This window comes from Delphinus delphis, chromosome 17, assembly GCF_949987515.2.
Source record: "Delphinus delphis chromosome 17, mDelDel1.2, whole genome shotgun sequence".
In the NCBI taxonomy this organism is placed as follows: domain Eukaryota; kingdom Metazoa; phylum Chordata; class Mammalia; order Artiodactyla; family Delphinidae; genus Delphinus; species Delphinus delphis.
In genome coordinates, this window is record NC_082699.1 from 43,901,529 (window position 1) to 43,919,027 (window position 17,499).

Here is a 17,499-nt window from a genome sequence, read left to right on the forward strand (position 1 = left end):
AAAGATTAATCTCCAAAATTTACAAGCAGCTCATGCAGCTCAATATCAAAAAAACAAACAACCCAATCCAAAAATGGGCAGAAGACCTAAATAGACATTTCTCCAAAGAGGATATACAGTTTGCCAACAAACACATGAATGAATGCTCAGCATCACTAATCATTAGAGAAATGCAAATCAAAACTACAATGAGATATCATCTCACACCAGTCAGAATGGCCATCATCAAAAAATCTACAAACAATAAATGCTGGAGAGGGTGTGGAGAAAAGGGAACCCTCTTGCACTGTTGGTGGGGATGCAAATTGATACAGCCACTATGGAGAACAGTATGGAGGTTCCTTTAAAAACTAAAAATAGAATTACCATACAACCCAGCAATCCCAGTACTGGGATATACCCTGAGAAAACCATAATTCAAAAAGAGTCATGTACCAAAATATTCATTGCATCTCTATTTACAATAGCCAGGACATGGAAGCAACCTAAGTGTCCATCAACAGATGAATGGATAAAGAAGATGTGGCTCATATATACAATAGAATATTACTCGCCATAAAAAGAAACGAAATTGAGTTATTTGTTGTGAGGTGGATGGACCTAGAGTCTGTCATACAGAGTGAAGTAAGTCAAAAAGAGAAAAACAAATACCGTACGCTAACACATATATATGGAATCTAAGGAAAAAAAAAAGGTCATGAAGAACCTAGGGGTAAGATGCGAATAAAGAGACAGACTTACTAGAGAATGGACTTGAGGATATGGGGAGGGGAAAGGGTAAGCTGTGACAAAGTGAGAGAGTGGCATGGTCATATATACACTACCAAACGTAAAATAGATAGCTAGTGGGAAGCAGCCGCATAGCACAGGGAGATCAGCTCAGTGCTTTGTGACCACTTAGAGGGTGGGATAGGGAAGGTGGGAGGGAGGGAGATGCAAGAGGGAGGATATATGGGGATATATGTATATGTATAACTGATTCACTTTGTTATAAAGCAGAAAGTAGCACACCATTGTAAAGCAGTTATACTCCAATAAAGATGTTAAAAAAAAAGAAAAGAAAAACAATGAGAAAATCAACAGAACCAAAACTTCTTTGAAAACAGCAAAATTGACAAACCTTTAGCTAGTCTGACAAGAAAAAGACAACTCAGATTTCTAAAATATGAAATAAAACGAGGGAAATTAATACTGAGCTTATAGAAATAAAAAGAAGAAAATACTATCATCACCATATACAAAAATTAACACAAAATGGGTCAAGTCCTGGACATAAGAGCTAAAACTAAGAAACTCTTAGAAGAAGACATGGGAGTAAATTTTTATGATCTTAGATTAGACAGTGATTTCTTAGATATGACACAAAAAGCACAAGCAACCTAATTAATTAATGAGATTTTATTCACAGTTAAGAAAGTGAAAAGATAACCTTTGGACTTCCCTGGTGGTCCAGTGGTTAAGACTTCGCCTTCCAATGCAGGTTTGATCCCTGGTCAGGGAGCTAAGATCCCACATGCCTCACAGCCAAAAAACCAAAACGTAAAACAGAAGCAATATTGTAACAAATTCAATAAAGATGTAAAAAAAAGACAAGAAAAAACCCACAGAATAGGTGCAAATATTTTCAAATTAGGTATCTGGTAAGGGACTTGTAAAGAATCCTTACGTGTCAATAATAAAAAGGCAGCCAATTTAAAAATGGGCAAAGGATCTGAGTAGACATTTCTCTAAAGAAGATATACAAATGGCCAATGAGTACATGAAAAAACTATCAATATCATCAGCCATCAGTGCACATCAGCACCACCATGAGATACCACTTTGCACCCACTAGGATGGCTATGATGGTAAAGACAGATAATAACAAGTATTGTTGAAGATGTGGAGAAATTGGAAGCTTCATACACTTGGTGGGAATATAAAATGTTGAAGCTGTTTTGGAAGACAGTCTGGCAGTTCCTCAAAAGATTAAACATAGAGTTTATATAACCCAACAGTTCCACTTCTAGTCATATAACTAAGAGAAATGAAAACATATGTCAACACAGAAACTTGTACCTGAATATTTATATCAGCTTTATTCATAATACCTAAAAAGTAGAAGCAACACAAGTGTCCATCAACTAATGAATGAATAAGTAAAATGTACTATATCCATACAATGGAATATTACTTAGCCATATAAAGGAAAGCAGTATTGACACATACTACAACAGGGATGAACCTTGTAAACATGGTGCAAAGTGAAAGAAACCAGTCACAAAAGACCACACACATATTGCATGATTCCATTTACATGAAATGTTTAGAATAGGAAAATCTGTAGAGACAAAATAGATTAGCGGTTGCCAAGGACTGGTGGGGAGGGAGGAAAGTGAGATTGTGAAGGAAAGTGACTACTAATGGGTATGGGGTTTCTTTTGGAAGTGACAAAAATGTTCTAATACTGATTGTGGTGTTGGTTTCACATCTCTGCACATATACCAAAAAACATTGATTTGTATACTTTACACAGATGAATTATGTGGTATGTGAACTATTATCTCAATAAAGCATATATTTAAAAATTACAAGTGGTGGTTGCCCTGTAGCTGATTTGAACTTTGTGGCCCTCAAATCACAGGCATACACATTCATGACACAACCATCCTGGGCAGCTTTGCTTTTATCTGTTTTACATACTGTGCGTCCATCCTCCCCCACCTGCCCCTGCCCCACTACCCTATTACTCCATAAGATTTTCTTTGAAGAAAGAGTACTGTGGCTAAAAGCAGTTTGAAAATCTCTGGAGACTGAGCTCCAGAACCAATTCCAACTCTAATAAGCCATTATTCTGATGCATTGAACTGAGAATTTGAATTTGGCCTAGATTACCCCATTCTTGCTCCATGTCAACAAAAGGAAAGTTGTGAACAAAGACAGTTTTTTCCCCAACATAGCTGCACACAGGTGTGACTTAGTGGAAACTGTGAAGCTCAGCCAGGTCTTCAATTCCCTAGTGTAGTGCTGTATCGCCAAGCTCTGCTTCCTGTTCTTGAATACAATGATTAGCTAAAATAGAGACACCTGGTCCCAGCACCTTGCAAAATGGATTTTTTCTTTCAACATTTCAAAATATATTTATATATTGATGAAGCCTTTCTCTGAGAAGCCATCTGTCTGAAATCTGCAGCAATAAAAAACTTCCCTAGACTTTATATATTCATAATGGTGTCTGTTGCTTCACTCCTCTATTCCTTTCTCCTCCTCCTTCCTTATTTTTTCATTCATTCATTTATTTACAAAGTGTATATTTGTGAAGCATCTACTGTGTGCCCAGCATTAGGTATTTAGCACTGAACAAAATTAACTCGGCCCTATAATTATGGATCTTGCCATCTACTAGGGAGCCGTATATTAACAACAAAAAGTTTTAAACAACAAAAAGTTTTTAAAATTTCAAATTGTAAGGGCTATGAAAGAAAGAAATAAGTTTCTGAGATAGAGATTATGGAGGTTGTGATTTTAAAAGGAACTCTGGAACCATATTGCCAATGTTCAAATCCCAACTTCACCATTTACTAGCTGTGTGATTTTGAGCAAGTTAGTTAAGTTTTCTGGGCCTCAGTTTATCTTAAAATGGAAATAATAATAGTACCTACTTCATAGAGTTCTGAGGATTAAGTGAGTTGATGTAGAAAAGTGCCTAACATATACTAAGTGCACATAGAAACGTGCCTGACACATTCTAAGCATCCAGAAAGTGTTATCTGTGTGTTGGTGGTGTTGCTTTAGAAAATATCAGGTCGTCAACTAGTTAGGTTATCATCATTGCTATATTAATCACCTTCATCACTGTCATCCACATATACTTATCTCACCACATATACATTCTCTGTGCACAGGATTTACAAAAATGGATGTGGTGTGTTTCTGGACTCAAGAATCCTACAATCTAGTAAAGAGAGCGTAAGGATTACGAGAAAATAGCAATATAAAACAGCATATGCTAAGTACCAGATACGTGATAAAGATAGTATGTCCGACAGGATTGAAGAAGAAAGAGTAGTCATTCTGGGCTCATGAAGGAAAGGGCTTCATAGAAGAAATGGACCCTTAAGAAAGAGGGCATTCCACGCTGGCATGAATGAAGATGTGGAGGTAGGGGGGTGAGTGTGAAGTTCCAGAATGGAGAATTTGAATAGAGCAGTAGTGATGGTGGTTTAGAGAGGAGGTCTCAGAATATTGGTTAAATTATTCAGTATGCAGTGGTCTGCCATGGCCAGATTCTGAGCTGGAGTGATCCAATAAGATTTCTATCACTGGTCTCCTAGGCCCACTACCTCATACGTTATACTTTCCTACCTGCAATCTCTCTGCTCTCCAGTCTCCTACTCCCACTGCACATTTTGATGACATTAATTTTTCTCAAGCATCCTTTTGTCACTTATTTGCTTAGAAAGTTCTTCGTTTTCCATTGTCTACAGCAGTTTCTCAGTTGTTAGTGTGCATAAAATTACTGGGATTTTATTAAAAGTGCAGGTCACCTCTCACCTTCAGGTAGGATACTTCTGGCGTGGGGCCTGAGAAACTGTTAAAACCCTAGGTGATTCTGACTCAGGTGATCAAGTGGCTCTGCTTTGAGGAAGACTGGCATAAAACTAAGAGTCCAGGTTTGTTAACCTGCCACCTAGAATCTTGCTTTATCCAGCCTAATTTTTCACTATTCTCATTAATACATCTTCAGTTTGAGCAAAATGGGACATTTCCTTTTCTGTACACTTATCCGTGCCCTGTTTTGTCTTCTGTCCCTTTTTCATTTATGTGGTTCCCTCGGCCTCAGTGTCCTTACTGCCATTTCAACAAGTCTTGCTTCTTTCAGTCTTGGTTCAGATGTGTCCTAACAAGCATCTTTATTAAGTATCTCTAACCTAGAAGGCAGGGTCCAAGTTTAACTGATTTTTATATCTACTCCCCCACGCAGGGACCTAAATGAGCACCTTGCAAATGATTCAGTTCATTTGTTCCTCCCTTAATTTATTCAGTAAATTTTTTTAAAAAAAATTTTATTGGAGTATAGTTGATTTACAGTGTTTTGTTAGTTTCAGGTGTACAGCAAAGTGAATCAGTTATACATATACATATAGCCACTCTGTTTTTTTTTTTTTTTTTTTTTTTTTTAGTCTTTTCCCATATAGGCCATTCAGAGTATTGAGTAGAGTTCCCTATGCAGGTTCTTATTAGTTATCTATTTTACATATAGTAGTGTGTATATGTCAGTCCCAATCTCCCAATTTATCCCTCTCCCCGCTTATCCCCTGGTTACTATAAGTTTGTTTTCTACATCCTTGACTCTACTTCTGTTTTGTAAATAAGTTCATTTGTACCCTTTTTTTTTTTAGATTCCACATATAAGCAATATCATATGATATTTGTCTTTCTGTGTCTGACTTCATTCAGTATGACAGTCTCTAGGTCTATCCATGTTTCTGCAAATGGCATTATTTTGTTCTTTTTTATGGCTGAGTAATATTCCATTGTGTGTGTGTGTGTGTGTGTGTGTGTGTGTGTGTGTGTGAGAGAGACATCTTTATTCCTCTGTTGATGGACATTTATTGAGTGCTTACCATGTATCAAGCACTGGTGATAAAGTAGTAAAATAAACACACAAAAAGTCTCTGTTTTCATGGGCCTTATATTCTAGTGGGACAAATGTTCTTAAGTATATATTGAAAGTGTTTTGTTATCTGTCAGGGCTATGTGGAATACTTTAGGAAAGGGAGAGACCAGTGCAAGAAACTAATTAAGGAAGTCTAGTAATTAGCCAGTGTAGAATGGGAAGGGTCAGTGAAAATAGAAAATACAAAGGACACAGCAAGGGTAATTAATGAAATGAAGGAATGACCAGCAGTATTTGGTGGGGCCAGGAAGGAGTACTCAATATTTGAGCCTCTTGAGAAGGAACAAATAAATAAAAAGTTAAGGTATAGAGGTGATATTTTTGGGGAAAAGGTGTTTTTAAATGTTATGGTGATCTTTCAGGTGTGTGATATTAATAATGGGATATCTGAGTTGAAATGCTCAGTGGCAACTACAAATATAGGGGTCTTGTAAGAGCCCAGTCCTCTCTCCTTTTCCCCTTCTGCAACTCAACTCACAATATACTTTCAATCCCAGCTGTTCCAGGGCGAAAATCCTCCCAAGAAATATTCTATGTCTCATTCATTTGATTTTCTGAGGATGTGATATGACTCCATGCATTGGCCCCATTTCCCTTTTCTCAAAGTATTTGTCTAGAATGAGACCTAAGCCCAACTCCAAAAAACCATCTCTAATGATAGCCCTTCCTTGAATGGCTCTTAGCTGATTAGGGATTTGGCTTGCTGGAGGAACTAGGAAGACATCGTAATTGAACCAGAGAGTCTTTTAAAATGGGGTATGGTGGTGTGTCATCATCTCCCTATGTGACAATCACTGTGGTCATTTATGATTCTTGGGAAAACAGGCTAAGGTTGGAAAGGCAGATGTTAAATCATTGTTAAATCATAACACAGAGATTGATTGGGAAGCTGCCTGCAGAGCCTGGAAAATCATCTTTCTGAATTCTTGTAGTTGATCCAGCCAAAAAACTCAAATCATTTTAGACTCCTGCCTTTCTCTCATAATACCCAACATCCAGTTCGTCAGCAAATACGGGTTGTGAGTGTGTGTGCGTGTTATCATATAAAATTTTATTACCTGACTTCCCCACTAGAATGTAAACTCCATGAAGGTAAGGACTTTGTTTCTGCTATATCCCCAGCCAGTGCCTAGAGCATAGTAGTTGTTCAATAAGAATTTGTTAAGTGAATGAATAATGTGAAATAAAATTGTTATTCCACATCTTGCTCAGTAATTTTGACATTGGCTCGTGTTTAAGAAACTCAAGAAATATTTTATCCCAATAAAATTATTATAGCTAAAGTCTAAACATTAACCATACTTGAGTGAATAATGTTACCTTAAAAATACTGTTGACCCTTGAACAATGCAGGGGTTAATCTGTATATAACTTACAGTCGGCCCTCTGTATTCGAGGTTCCTTTGCATCTGTGGGTTCAACAAACTACAGCCTACATAGTACTGTGGTATTTACTACTGAAAAATATTCTCATATAGGAGGACCCGCGCAGTTTAAACTTGTTCAAGTGTTAACTATAAAATTTTTTTTAAAAAAATAGAAACTTTATTCCTTAACAGGTTTAGAGAGATGTAAGTTCTTCCTAGACTTTGTTACTACTTTAATGTTTGTAGAAATGATGCTTGATATTTGGGAGTAGTAATGTACATTTTCCTTCTAACTTTTAAACTTTTATTCAAGCAGTCCCACATGACTGGGAATATCCTTAAGCTGTAGGTTGGATTACCTTCATTAATGTACAGAAAGTTTCTTTCTTAGAACTGCAAGAATTACTTGGGATATATCAGCATATGAAAATTTACGAATGTTGTAGGGCTAGCTGACCAGAGCTAAAGTTAGGAATACTTAACCTGATTTAGAGAATACTTCAAATTTCTAAGGATTGAAGGGAGAGGTTAATATGATCAAAGCAGTTTGTGTGGAAGGCCATTTTGACCTAGTGATGATTTTTATGGAGTAGCAGAGAAGAACAAAGTTGTTCTAATAGAAAAGAAGAAATGGCTGCAGGGCATAAGCAAATGTTTCTCTCAACATCTTGACTATTTTGCATTTCAAGTCTGTTGCATCATTAAGGTATTGATAACATATGACACACAGAATCAATATATAGCTTTAGTTCAATTTGGATTTAATCTGCCATCATGAAGTTAAAGGGGAGCCAATAAAAGTTTGTAAATGACCCTGTATTCTATAATGTCTTGATGTACTTCAATAAAATCAGATACAGTGTAGAGAATACTGATATTCAGGTTCACTTTGAAGAAAATCTACAGTTAACTGAACCAGGTTTGTTTAGATTTAGTAAATAGAATATATAACAATGAAAATCATCTTAATATTTTTGTTAACTATATTCTGTTTGACAATGAAAATCAGCTACTGGTTAAAGTTAATTATGGATATACTTAAACCATTTTCATTATTTTTCAACTTGTATTGAATATTAGGGGAAATTTTTTAATGCATGCTTTTGCTTCATTTCCATAAACTCTGCATAGTTTCTTTAAAAGAGCATATGTGATTTGAGGGATAAAATAATCAAGGATTCGTACAGTTTTTTATCGATAGAAATTTCTCCAAGTTCAACTCTAGTTTTCTTATCAGAAAAATCAGGTTCATAATTGCAAGGCAAAGGCCAACTGGAATAGTTAATAAGCATATTCTACTTCTGCAGTGCTGCAGAAACTAAATGCAAACTTTTCTGTGACTCTTACAGAGAATGCATAGGCTGGGTAAACTTTCATCTGCTTCAGGGTCAGGGCTGATTCAATCTTACTGCAAGTTTATGAGAGTGGCTGATGTGATACAGTTGTTTCTAGTAAAATCAGGCTAGCTCTAAGGAGCCAATCTAAGTCAGTCTGTAAGTAAAATTCTATGAGAAACAGACTCCAACTCAGACACAATTGTAAACCCTGATATAATGAGGACTTGCAGCTGATTTAATCCTATTGAAAATCTTTAAGCAGCCATGGGACAAAATGGTTTCCACATTGACATCAGTGGAATGAACCTTGGATTTCATCAGTATGAAGAGTTGTTACCTTGTACACATAGGAGCCACTTTTTAAGAATTAACATCATGGCCATTTCAAAGCAGGTTGTTGTTTCTAAGATGTACAGGCATCTACTTTGATTAAGGTCCGAGTTCCCAGAATGTGTCAATATTTATTTTTTAAAAACTGAATTCATTCTAAAAAGCAAACAAGTCAGACTTAAACTACGGAGTTAGTATAAATCAGTTAGACCTAGTCTCCTTGAACAAAAATGGCCAACCTATTCCAATTTTATATGTGAGAGACGTAGAGAAAGAGAGAGAGAGAATCAGAACTGTTTCTGAGTTAAGACTTTGTATGTGAAGTCTTGCCTGGAACTAATTTTTTTTTTCATGAATTTAAAAGCCCCTGAAAATAAGCTTATGCTGTGAAATCATATATGTTTGAAAGGACAGACAGGTACAAAAGTCTTCAGGGTCAGCTCTGCTGATAAAATCTCAATAAGTAGGATTTGAATTTGTATGGATAGGTTGGTGTATATACTTATTTTTTTTTTTGGTTGTTTGGTTTATCATATTGAAACAGACATTGATAAAGATCTAGGTATTATAGTCAGTTTAGCACTAGAGTTGGTCCCTTTTCATAATTTACAACTTAAATTAAGACAATAGACCGAATACAACTACAGTAAAACACAACCTTGCCTGAACTATCTCCATGCTTCTTTTATTGCAGTTAGCACTGGTCTTGAAATGTGAATATTTCAACTGATACTTAACAGGCAGTAGTGGCCTCATACTGTAACTTCAAAGAGCCGGAAAAGTAACTTCATGAAAGGGAAAACTTGAAACTATAGTACTCTTTACCATTCTATCTGTTAAGCAGTGATGGGTATCATTAGTTCTGCTCTTTTGCATAATTACTGCAGTATTGTGAAAACTTTCTGCCATCCAACTGGGAACAATTATATAATGTGGGCTCTTGTATAACATTTGACTCAGAGAAATAAAATATAAAAAGCCCTTGTTTTCTAGCACTCTGTAGTACCCAAGTACATACAGTGCTTGTTCAAGTTTGTTTTTTAAGTAAAAAATAGCATGGATTGGTAACACTGAAGGAGGCATTTCGTATCAAAGTCAATTTATTCTTTATAATGTTTTTTTAATTTAATGTGCTTAGATAAATTTTATCTAGCACATCACTGAGTTGCAGTGGTAGTTTGTCTATAAAATGATAAAAGTTCATGAAGTGTAATGCTGACATCACTGAAAAGTTGAGACTTAAAAATACACTTTTATTGTTCACTTGACTAAATTAAGCAAGGTGAAATGAAGTATCTCTGATTGGTACAACAATTTGCTATTTATCTAAAGCTTCCAGCGTAGACTATCTCTGTGTTAAAGGCATACAACAACCTTTCCCAGGAGCACCACCGTACCCTATCCCCCAAACCAAACTTTTTAAAGATACAGCTAGAAGAGTATATTTGAAAATATTTAGGCAACGAGGCACATAATTTTTTTAAGTTTTTAAAAATTCTCCCTTGTAATTCCAGTATGTAAAACCATTAAAACACTGTAACCGACTTTTTTTTATATTTGATTTTGTAAGATAGCATGTTTACTTTTTTGAATATATGACTACATTTTAGCAAGAGCAGCAAAATTAGAATAAATGTCACAGTGATATACAGATGTGATTGTCACTTTGATTTTGTGGTTTCACACTTGACTTTATCATAATTTGTAAGATGTGAAAAGTGAGCTCATGACTGGCAAAAGATATTTTGATCAAGGTTAAAGTGTAACTGCTGCTGTTATATAACCATAATTTTGATGAGAAGGTGGGAAAATATGTGGATATATTTATGTCTGGTGTATAAAGATTCCTTAAAAATACAGATTAAAAGAAATAATGTGAATTAAAATATTGGAATAGGTGCTGAATTGCCATTTTTGTCAGCCATCAAAGCAAAAATTATATGTTTTAGTCTTTGTTAATTCTCGGGGTTGGTTTGCACATACTTTAAATTTTTTAATATCCATTTACTTGCAACATATTTATTAATATGGCTAACTTTTGAATGTGCTCGTAAAAATGTTGATATGGCCAAACAAGAAGTTTCAATCAATCAAGCTTATCTTTCTCCACTCCAGAGTTCTACTGCAGAACATCTAATTAATGTCATTTGAAATTATTTTAATGCATTCTTTGGTATTGTCACATAAAGTGTGATTTTAGCCACTACTCCTGAGATACTATGGCTCTTACCAGACTCCAAGGTGAGCTAGTAAACTTACCTATCTCAGTACATAAAAGGAGGAATTAGCTTCCCTAGCTACTAGTCCAGCTTTCAGCACCCTTTCCGTGGTGGCTATCTGTACCACATACAGCTGTGAAAGGATGGGGAAATGCGCTGAAATGATCTAAGAAGTAAACTATCAACTTGACATGTTTTCCTAGCTATTGAAAACCTTCTCATATTGAAACCCATTGATAGTGAAACTGTAGAATTCCTGTGATTTAAGTACCATCTGGTTGTGCTCAAGGCTTTAAAGCTGTTATCTCTGCATAAAATTTCAGAGTCCTATATTTTTTTCTTCACCAAACTATCCATTTTTAAGCCACAAATATTTTTCCAGCTTTTTCAGATTTTATCTGAAAGTATATTTTAACAGTATTTAAATAGTTCTTAAACAATAACAATTTATCTTGATAGATGGCATGCTGTGTTTTTTCATTTTATTTTAATTAGCCATTGTGGAACCAAATTCCCTTTTGTTTTAGTCTTTTGAATATTGTTTAATTATAGTTATCATGCCAGATATCTTAAAGGTTATTTTACCAATACAGTTTCATTTAACATAACCCATATGGAATCAATAGCCCAGTTTCCTAAAGTGAATGCTTGGAAAATCTTACATTCATATGTTAAGAGTACACATCCTTTCCTCATTAGTTGGAAAGTACAGGGATTTTGGCACAGGTTCTGTGTGGAAGCATTGTGCAGTTTTTATATGGATTTTGTTTTTAGCCTTTGATGACACTGTTTAGAATAGGAAGTATCTAATAAGTAAAGCATTTTGTCTCAAGTGCTGCCAGTGTGTTTAATATATGCCTGGAGGTCTGAAACATTATCTTCTTCGCTGCAGTAATATGCATTTAATTCTCTGAAAGCAGAAGGTCGAACTTTTAAAAGGGACGCAAAGTACATTTTCAAACAGAATAATTCAAAACATATGGAAGAGGGGACCAGAGTAATGTACAGTTGGTTTTTATGGTTTAATCATGATCATGTTAATGCACACCAGTAGCTAATTAAAGAAAACTTTTATTGTTCATTTTAAATGAGTTAGGTAAAGAGTGGGAGAGCTGATGTAATAGCACTGCTCAGAGATACATGTTTCTGCTGCATTCACTAACAGCAAGCAGATATTGCTATTTTTGACAACTTAAATTATTAGTCCCCTTGGACAATAATAAAGGAAAGTTATTTTCAGAGTTACTACACTGTGAACTTTTCTTTTTCCACAAAGGAATAGTAAATTGATGCCCAAGTTTAGGGCTTAGCACACATAATTAGTTATAAAACCTTCTTGATAGGCCAGATTCTCTTCAATATAATAGATAAATCTGCAGTGGACTGGTGACAAGCCAATGGATTTTTAAATATGTCTCAAAATCACCAGATTATTTATTTCAGTTCTACAAATAGTGCAGAAACTTAGAAAACTGGAGGAAGTCTTGACTTTTAACCGATTTTTAAGAATTTAGTTGTCCAATACTGGGAAAGTTGTACTCCCTCCCCTCCCCCCCACAATAAGAGAGTCTTTCATCTCTGGGTCATTGGTTCAAATTCCATTCTGCTCAGTAGTGAGTAGAACTAGTTACCATCTGACTTCTGTTCAGTAACCCATGTGACCCAAGCTGATAGCTGCCGTCCTGCCCCTGCTGGTTATTTATATCGCAAGATCGTGCTCCTTGACATTCACTAGAGTCTAATGTGACAGTCTCAACAGGTAATAGGGCTGGACACTGCATTTCTTTATCTTTACCTACAGGTGGTTTGTTTTTGTCATGTTAACACTGATGGGGAACACTTTAAAGAAAGAGAGGCTAGATTTTTAAATACAAATTTGTAAATCAGAAAAAGACAATGTAATGCTCTGTGCATAGAAGGTATAGTCTGATATAGTTAATTGCGGTTGCCTTTCCTGATTGAGAGAATAAAGATAGTTGAGTTCCTGATTTGAGTTTCTTGTGCAACTCAACCTAAAGGATTTTTTTAGTTATGCTGTACACAGATATTTGGTTTGTAATGCTTCAAAATTTGGGCAGTAAATCCTAGATTACTTATGTACTTGATTTTATTATCTTTTCACATATTATTTGAGAATTCCTAGCTGGTAGTGGAGTTGGAGGTATATTTGAAATTTTTATAATAGATAACTAAAACCTTTCCAATTAAATTGTCCTTTTGATAATTGCCTTATTTTTATTTTACTGAATTTAAAAATTAAATACATTCATTTGCTTGGCCAGCACACAGTTATTGAGCTTTACTATGTGACAGGCAATGTGGTGTGTGCTACGAGTACTGATGGCATTCTCTCCTACCCGTAGTCTGACCTTGGGATTAATCTCTTTAAGCCTCAGTTTCCTCAGGTGTAAAATGGGGATAACAGTATCCCCTTTAAAGGGTTGTAGCACTTAGTAAAGAAAATGTATGTAATGTGCTAACAATGTTTGGCAAATAATAAACATACTCAGTGTTATCTTATTTTTTATCTTCAATTGCTCACAGTCTCTGAGACAGACCAGTGTTTGAAAAGTGCTATAATAACATTAGTTTGTTACAAAAGCATAGAAGCTGAAAAGACTAACACCATCTGGAAAGGTTGAGAAAGTCTTCACAAAGAAGATGACTTCTTTTTTAACTTACCCTTTACTGAGTGCCTACTACGTGTGGTCAAATACATTAACACATTTAATGATGCAACAACTTTGTGGGTTGAGTATTAATGTCCCCAGTGTGAGGATGAGCATCTAGCAGAGACAAGGATTTCTTCAAGTGTGATCAGCGCAAAACGTGGAGGATGCAGATAAGGAAAGAGCTCATGAATATGTCTAGACAGACCTTAAAGCGTACAGTATACACATATATTTACATATTAACAATTATGTATTTCTAGTCTGCAGAGCAATTTTTTCATTTAATATTGTATCAGAAACTAACATCTCATCAAACATTTATGGATCCTCTCTTCAGTGTGCTAGGCACTGCACTATTCCTTGGTGATAGACAGAAGCAAAATGATGTGGCCCAATCCATCCAGCAGTCCTTCACCTGGTAGAAGAGACAAACACACAGCAGCTGCCCATTATCAGGCATTTACTATATGCCAGGCAGTGTGCTGACCTCTTTAGGTACATTAGCTCATTGACTCCTCGTACTAACCCCTTGAGGTCGGATTTATTATCCCCATTTTACAGATGAGATTATGTAGTCTTAGAGTGGATTGTAATTTGTCCCGTAATGTACAATTAGCAGGTGTCACACTTGACCCTACTTCTCTCTGACTCCAAAGCCTTTAGATTGTTTTAATACTATCTGATACTGCCACCACAGAACATTTTAGTAGAAAATAATAAATTCTAAAATAGAAGTCTGAGCTAACTATTAGGATCACCAAGCAGGAAAAGAGTTGAAAGCAAAACTCTCAGACAGGTGTCATTGTTCTGAGTCTTCATGGATAGCTAAATGTTTGCCAGCTACATCGAGCTCAGAAGGGGGCTCCAGGAAGGGAAAGAGCATGGTATACCTAGAATGGTTTAAAAGAACGTGGTGTCTTCAGAGAACGGGGATTAGCTGTTTTTGTTTCAAATACCTGAGGCTGGATTTTTCTAACAACAATGTGCCTTCCTGAACAACTTTAAAATAAATTAACAAAAACTATTATTTGAAAAATTTTAATGACTATAACATCATTGTCTTGAATTATTTAACTGCCTTTTAACATTTTCACAAGCAACTTATAATAATTTGTAGCATGTGGAAAAATGATACTATATTTACCAAATTAAGGAACAGCCTAAAAAATGAGAAGCAATACCCAGTACTTTGGGAATATTTTTCCACTGCTGATCGTAATATAGTTTAGTGCACCCTTTATGGAAAGGTGCTGGCAATATTTGACAACCTTAAACTTCTTCATACCATTTACCTAGTAATCCCACTTCTGGGATCCTCTTAAGAAAATCTTATTGGATGTTTGTCATAGATATTTGTTGGCAAAAGTTGAATACCTGAAACTCCAATTATATGGGAATAGTTGAACAAATTATTCCTAACGTTAAATGATATATTACGCAGCTTTTTAAAATGGCATTTATGAAGAGTACATTAGCATGTAAAAAAATTGGGTTGCAGGGACTTCCCTTGTGGCCCAGTGGTTAAGAATCCGCCTGCAAATGCAGGGGACACAGGTTTGATCCCTGGCCCAGGAAGATCCCACATGCCACGGAGCAGCTAAGCCCGTGCACCACAACTACTGAGCCTGAGCTCTAGAGCCCGTGAGCCACAACTACTGAGCCCGTGTGCTTGGAGCCCGTGCTCTGCAACAAGAGAAGCCACCACAATGAGAAATCCATGCACCGCAACGAAGAGTAGCCCCTGCTCGCCCCAACTAGAGAAAGCCCGCATGCAGCAATGAAGACCCAACGCAGAGAAAAAAATAAAAAGGGTTTCAAATTTGTCTCTACAGTATTATTATAACCATAAAGGGGTGGGGTGGGAGGGAACCTACGCACAGGTAGGAAAAAAGACGAAAGGAAATACACTGAAAGATTGCCATTGGCTATGTTTGGTAATAAAATGGGGGTCGGGAGGGTTTGGTTTTTCTCTCAGACTTTCCATGATTTCTTTAATGAATCTGAATCACTTCAGTGAAAAATCAAGTGAAATATCTAGGTCTCAAATAGTGTATCACAAACTAATGGTTGGGAGACTAAAAAAGGGAACCAAAGAATCAGACTGGAGGTCTTGCTGTTGTGCTGCCAAAGTAGTCATAACTGCTGCTACCACCAAGTTGTTCTTTGTTCTCTATGTAGGCAATTGGTGGAAAATTTTGAGAAATCATGGATACATTCAGTGCACAAAGGGAAAATCCACCTTCAAGGGTTTTAATTACTTACATTTTGCTTGATCACTTACACTTACCCTTGTTTCAAGTCCTGTTGTAGTAAAGGAAAATAAACATCGTTTTGAATGGCACACATTTAGTTTTCTTTGTCCTTCATAATTTAGAACTACTGACTTTTCCCTCTTTTACTATCCAAAATCCTATAAATCAGTTTTATAATGACAGGTAAACAATATAAACTACTCCTGCGTAAAATATAATTTCAACCAATGGTAATCATGATTTGGAAACAGTTTATTATACTACTTGGAAGATCACGGTAAAGAATACTAACTAATGTAACTCTTTAAAAGGCAAAGAAAGTAAAGTCTGACACGAAAAGGTACATTTTATTTATTTATTTATTTTTCTTTTGGCTTGTGGGGATCTTAGTTCCCCGACCAGGGATTGAATCCGCACCCTCTGCAGTGAAAGCGCAGCGCCCTAACCACTGGACCGGCAGGGAATTCCTCTGAAAAATATATTTTAATGATAGAAATGCACATTTGATGTTTATCCTAAGTATTGTCTTGGCATTTTAACATGAATAATTTTTTTGAAAGAGCGCCTAGTTTCTTTCTATGATTACTCTCAGTTATACTAGACCCATTTTTAACATGCTTCTATAACATTTATATAGTAACACTTGGAATATAACTAGCTTAAAACATTTTATTATTTTTCCTTACAGATCTCTAAGCAAGAACAGAAAAAAATGGATACATATGATGGAACCATGGCTGATACCTCATCTCGGTACAGTGGTGCTCAGGATAGTGGAATTGGCAGTGACAGTGTTAAAATCAGAATCGTACAAATAGAGCAGCACAGTGGTACCAGTCAGCATCGCATTGCCCGTCCCTCACGCCAGTCATCAATTGTAAAAAATCTAAATTTTATTCCTTTTGACATATTCATTACTGCAAGTAGAATCTCACTAATGACCTATTCCTGTATGGCCTTGCCCAAATCAAAATTGCAAGAACAAAAGGATAATGAAAAAACAGGCAAGAGTTCATTAAATCTCCCAGAAGTTGATTCAGACGTCGCTAAGCCCAGCCAGGCATGTATTTCCATGGTCACAGCAGAAGATCTCTTAAGCAGCAACATATCTTTTCCTTCAGGGAAAAAAATAGGGGTCCTCTCTCTGGAAAGTCTGCATGCATCCACAAGGTTATCTGCTAGACAAGCGCTTGGCATAACTATCGTTCGGCAACCTGGACGAAGAGGAACTGGTGACCTGCAGCTAGAACCTTTTTTGTACTTTATTGTGTCCCAGCCTTCTTTGCTTCTGAGTTGTCACCACAGAAAGCAGCGAGTGGAAATATCCATTTTCGATGCTGTGCTTAAAGGGGTGGCCTCTGATTACAAATGTACAGGTAAGAGCCTTCAAATTTACTGGGGTGCTAATCACTACTACTACATACTAACTTTTAGTCCCAAACATTGAATATTGATCAAGCAGAAAACAGCCGGCAGACCAGACAAGACTTCTTTTCTCTACAGAATATGTAAAGTTCATGTCCCACAGCTGAATCATGTTTAAGTAAATGTTTGAAATGTAACAGGGTTTTTAGCCTTAGTGTTCTTACTGTGCCTCTGAATTTTTTTTCAGGAACTGAATGAAACAGGGGCTCTTTCTGGGCTATTGAAATGCTTAACAATT

At 36.1% G+C, this 17,499-nt stretch overlaps 1 protein-coding gene across 11 annotated transcripts in view; it reads left to right on the top strand.

Annotated features, from left to right (window-relative positions):
• VPS13B (vacuolar protein sorting 13 homolog B) overlaps nucleotides 1–17,499 on the top strand; it is a 798,456-nt gene that overhangs the window by 538,735 nt on the left and 242,222 nt on the right. For all 11 annotated transcript variants that reach the window (XM_059994971.1, XM_059994970.1, XM_059994972.1 and 8 more), the window contains one exon: nucleotides 16,525–17,212. In XM_059994971.1, the coding sequence (XP_059850954.1) occupies nucleotides 16,525–17,212 (688 nt within the window). The remainder of the gene's footprint in view (nucleotides 1–16,524; nucleotides 17,213–17,499) is intronic.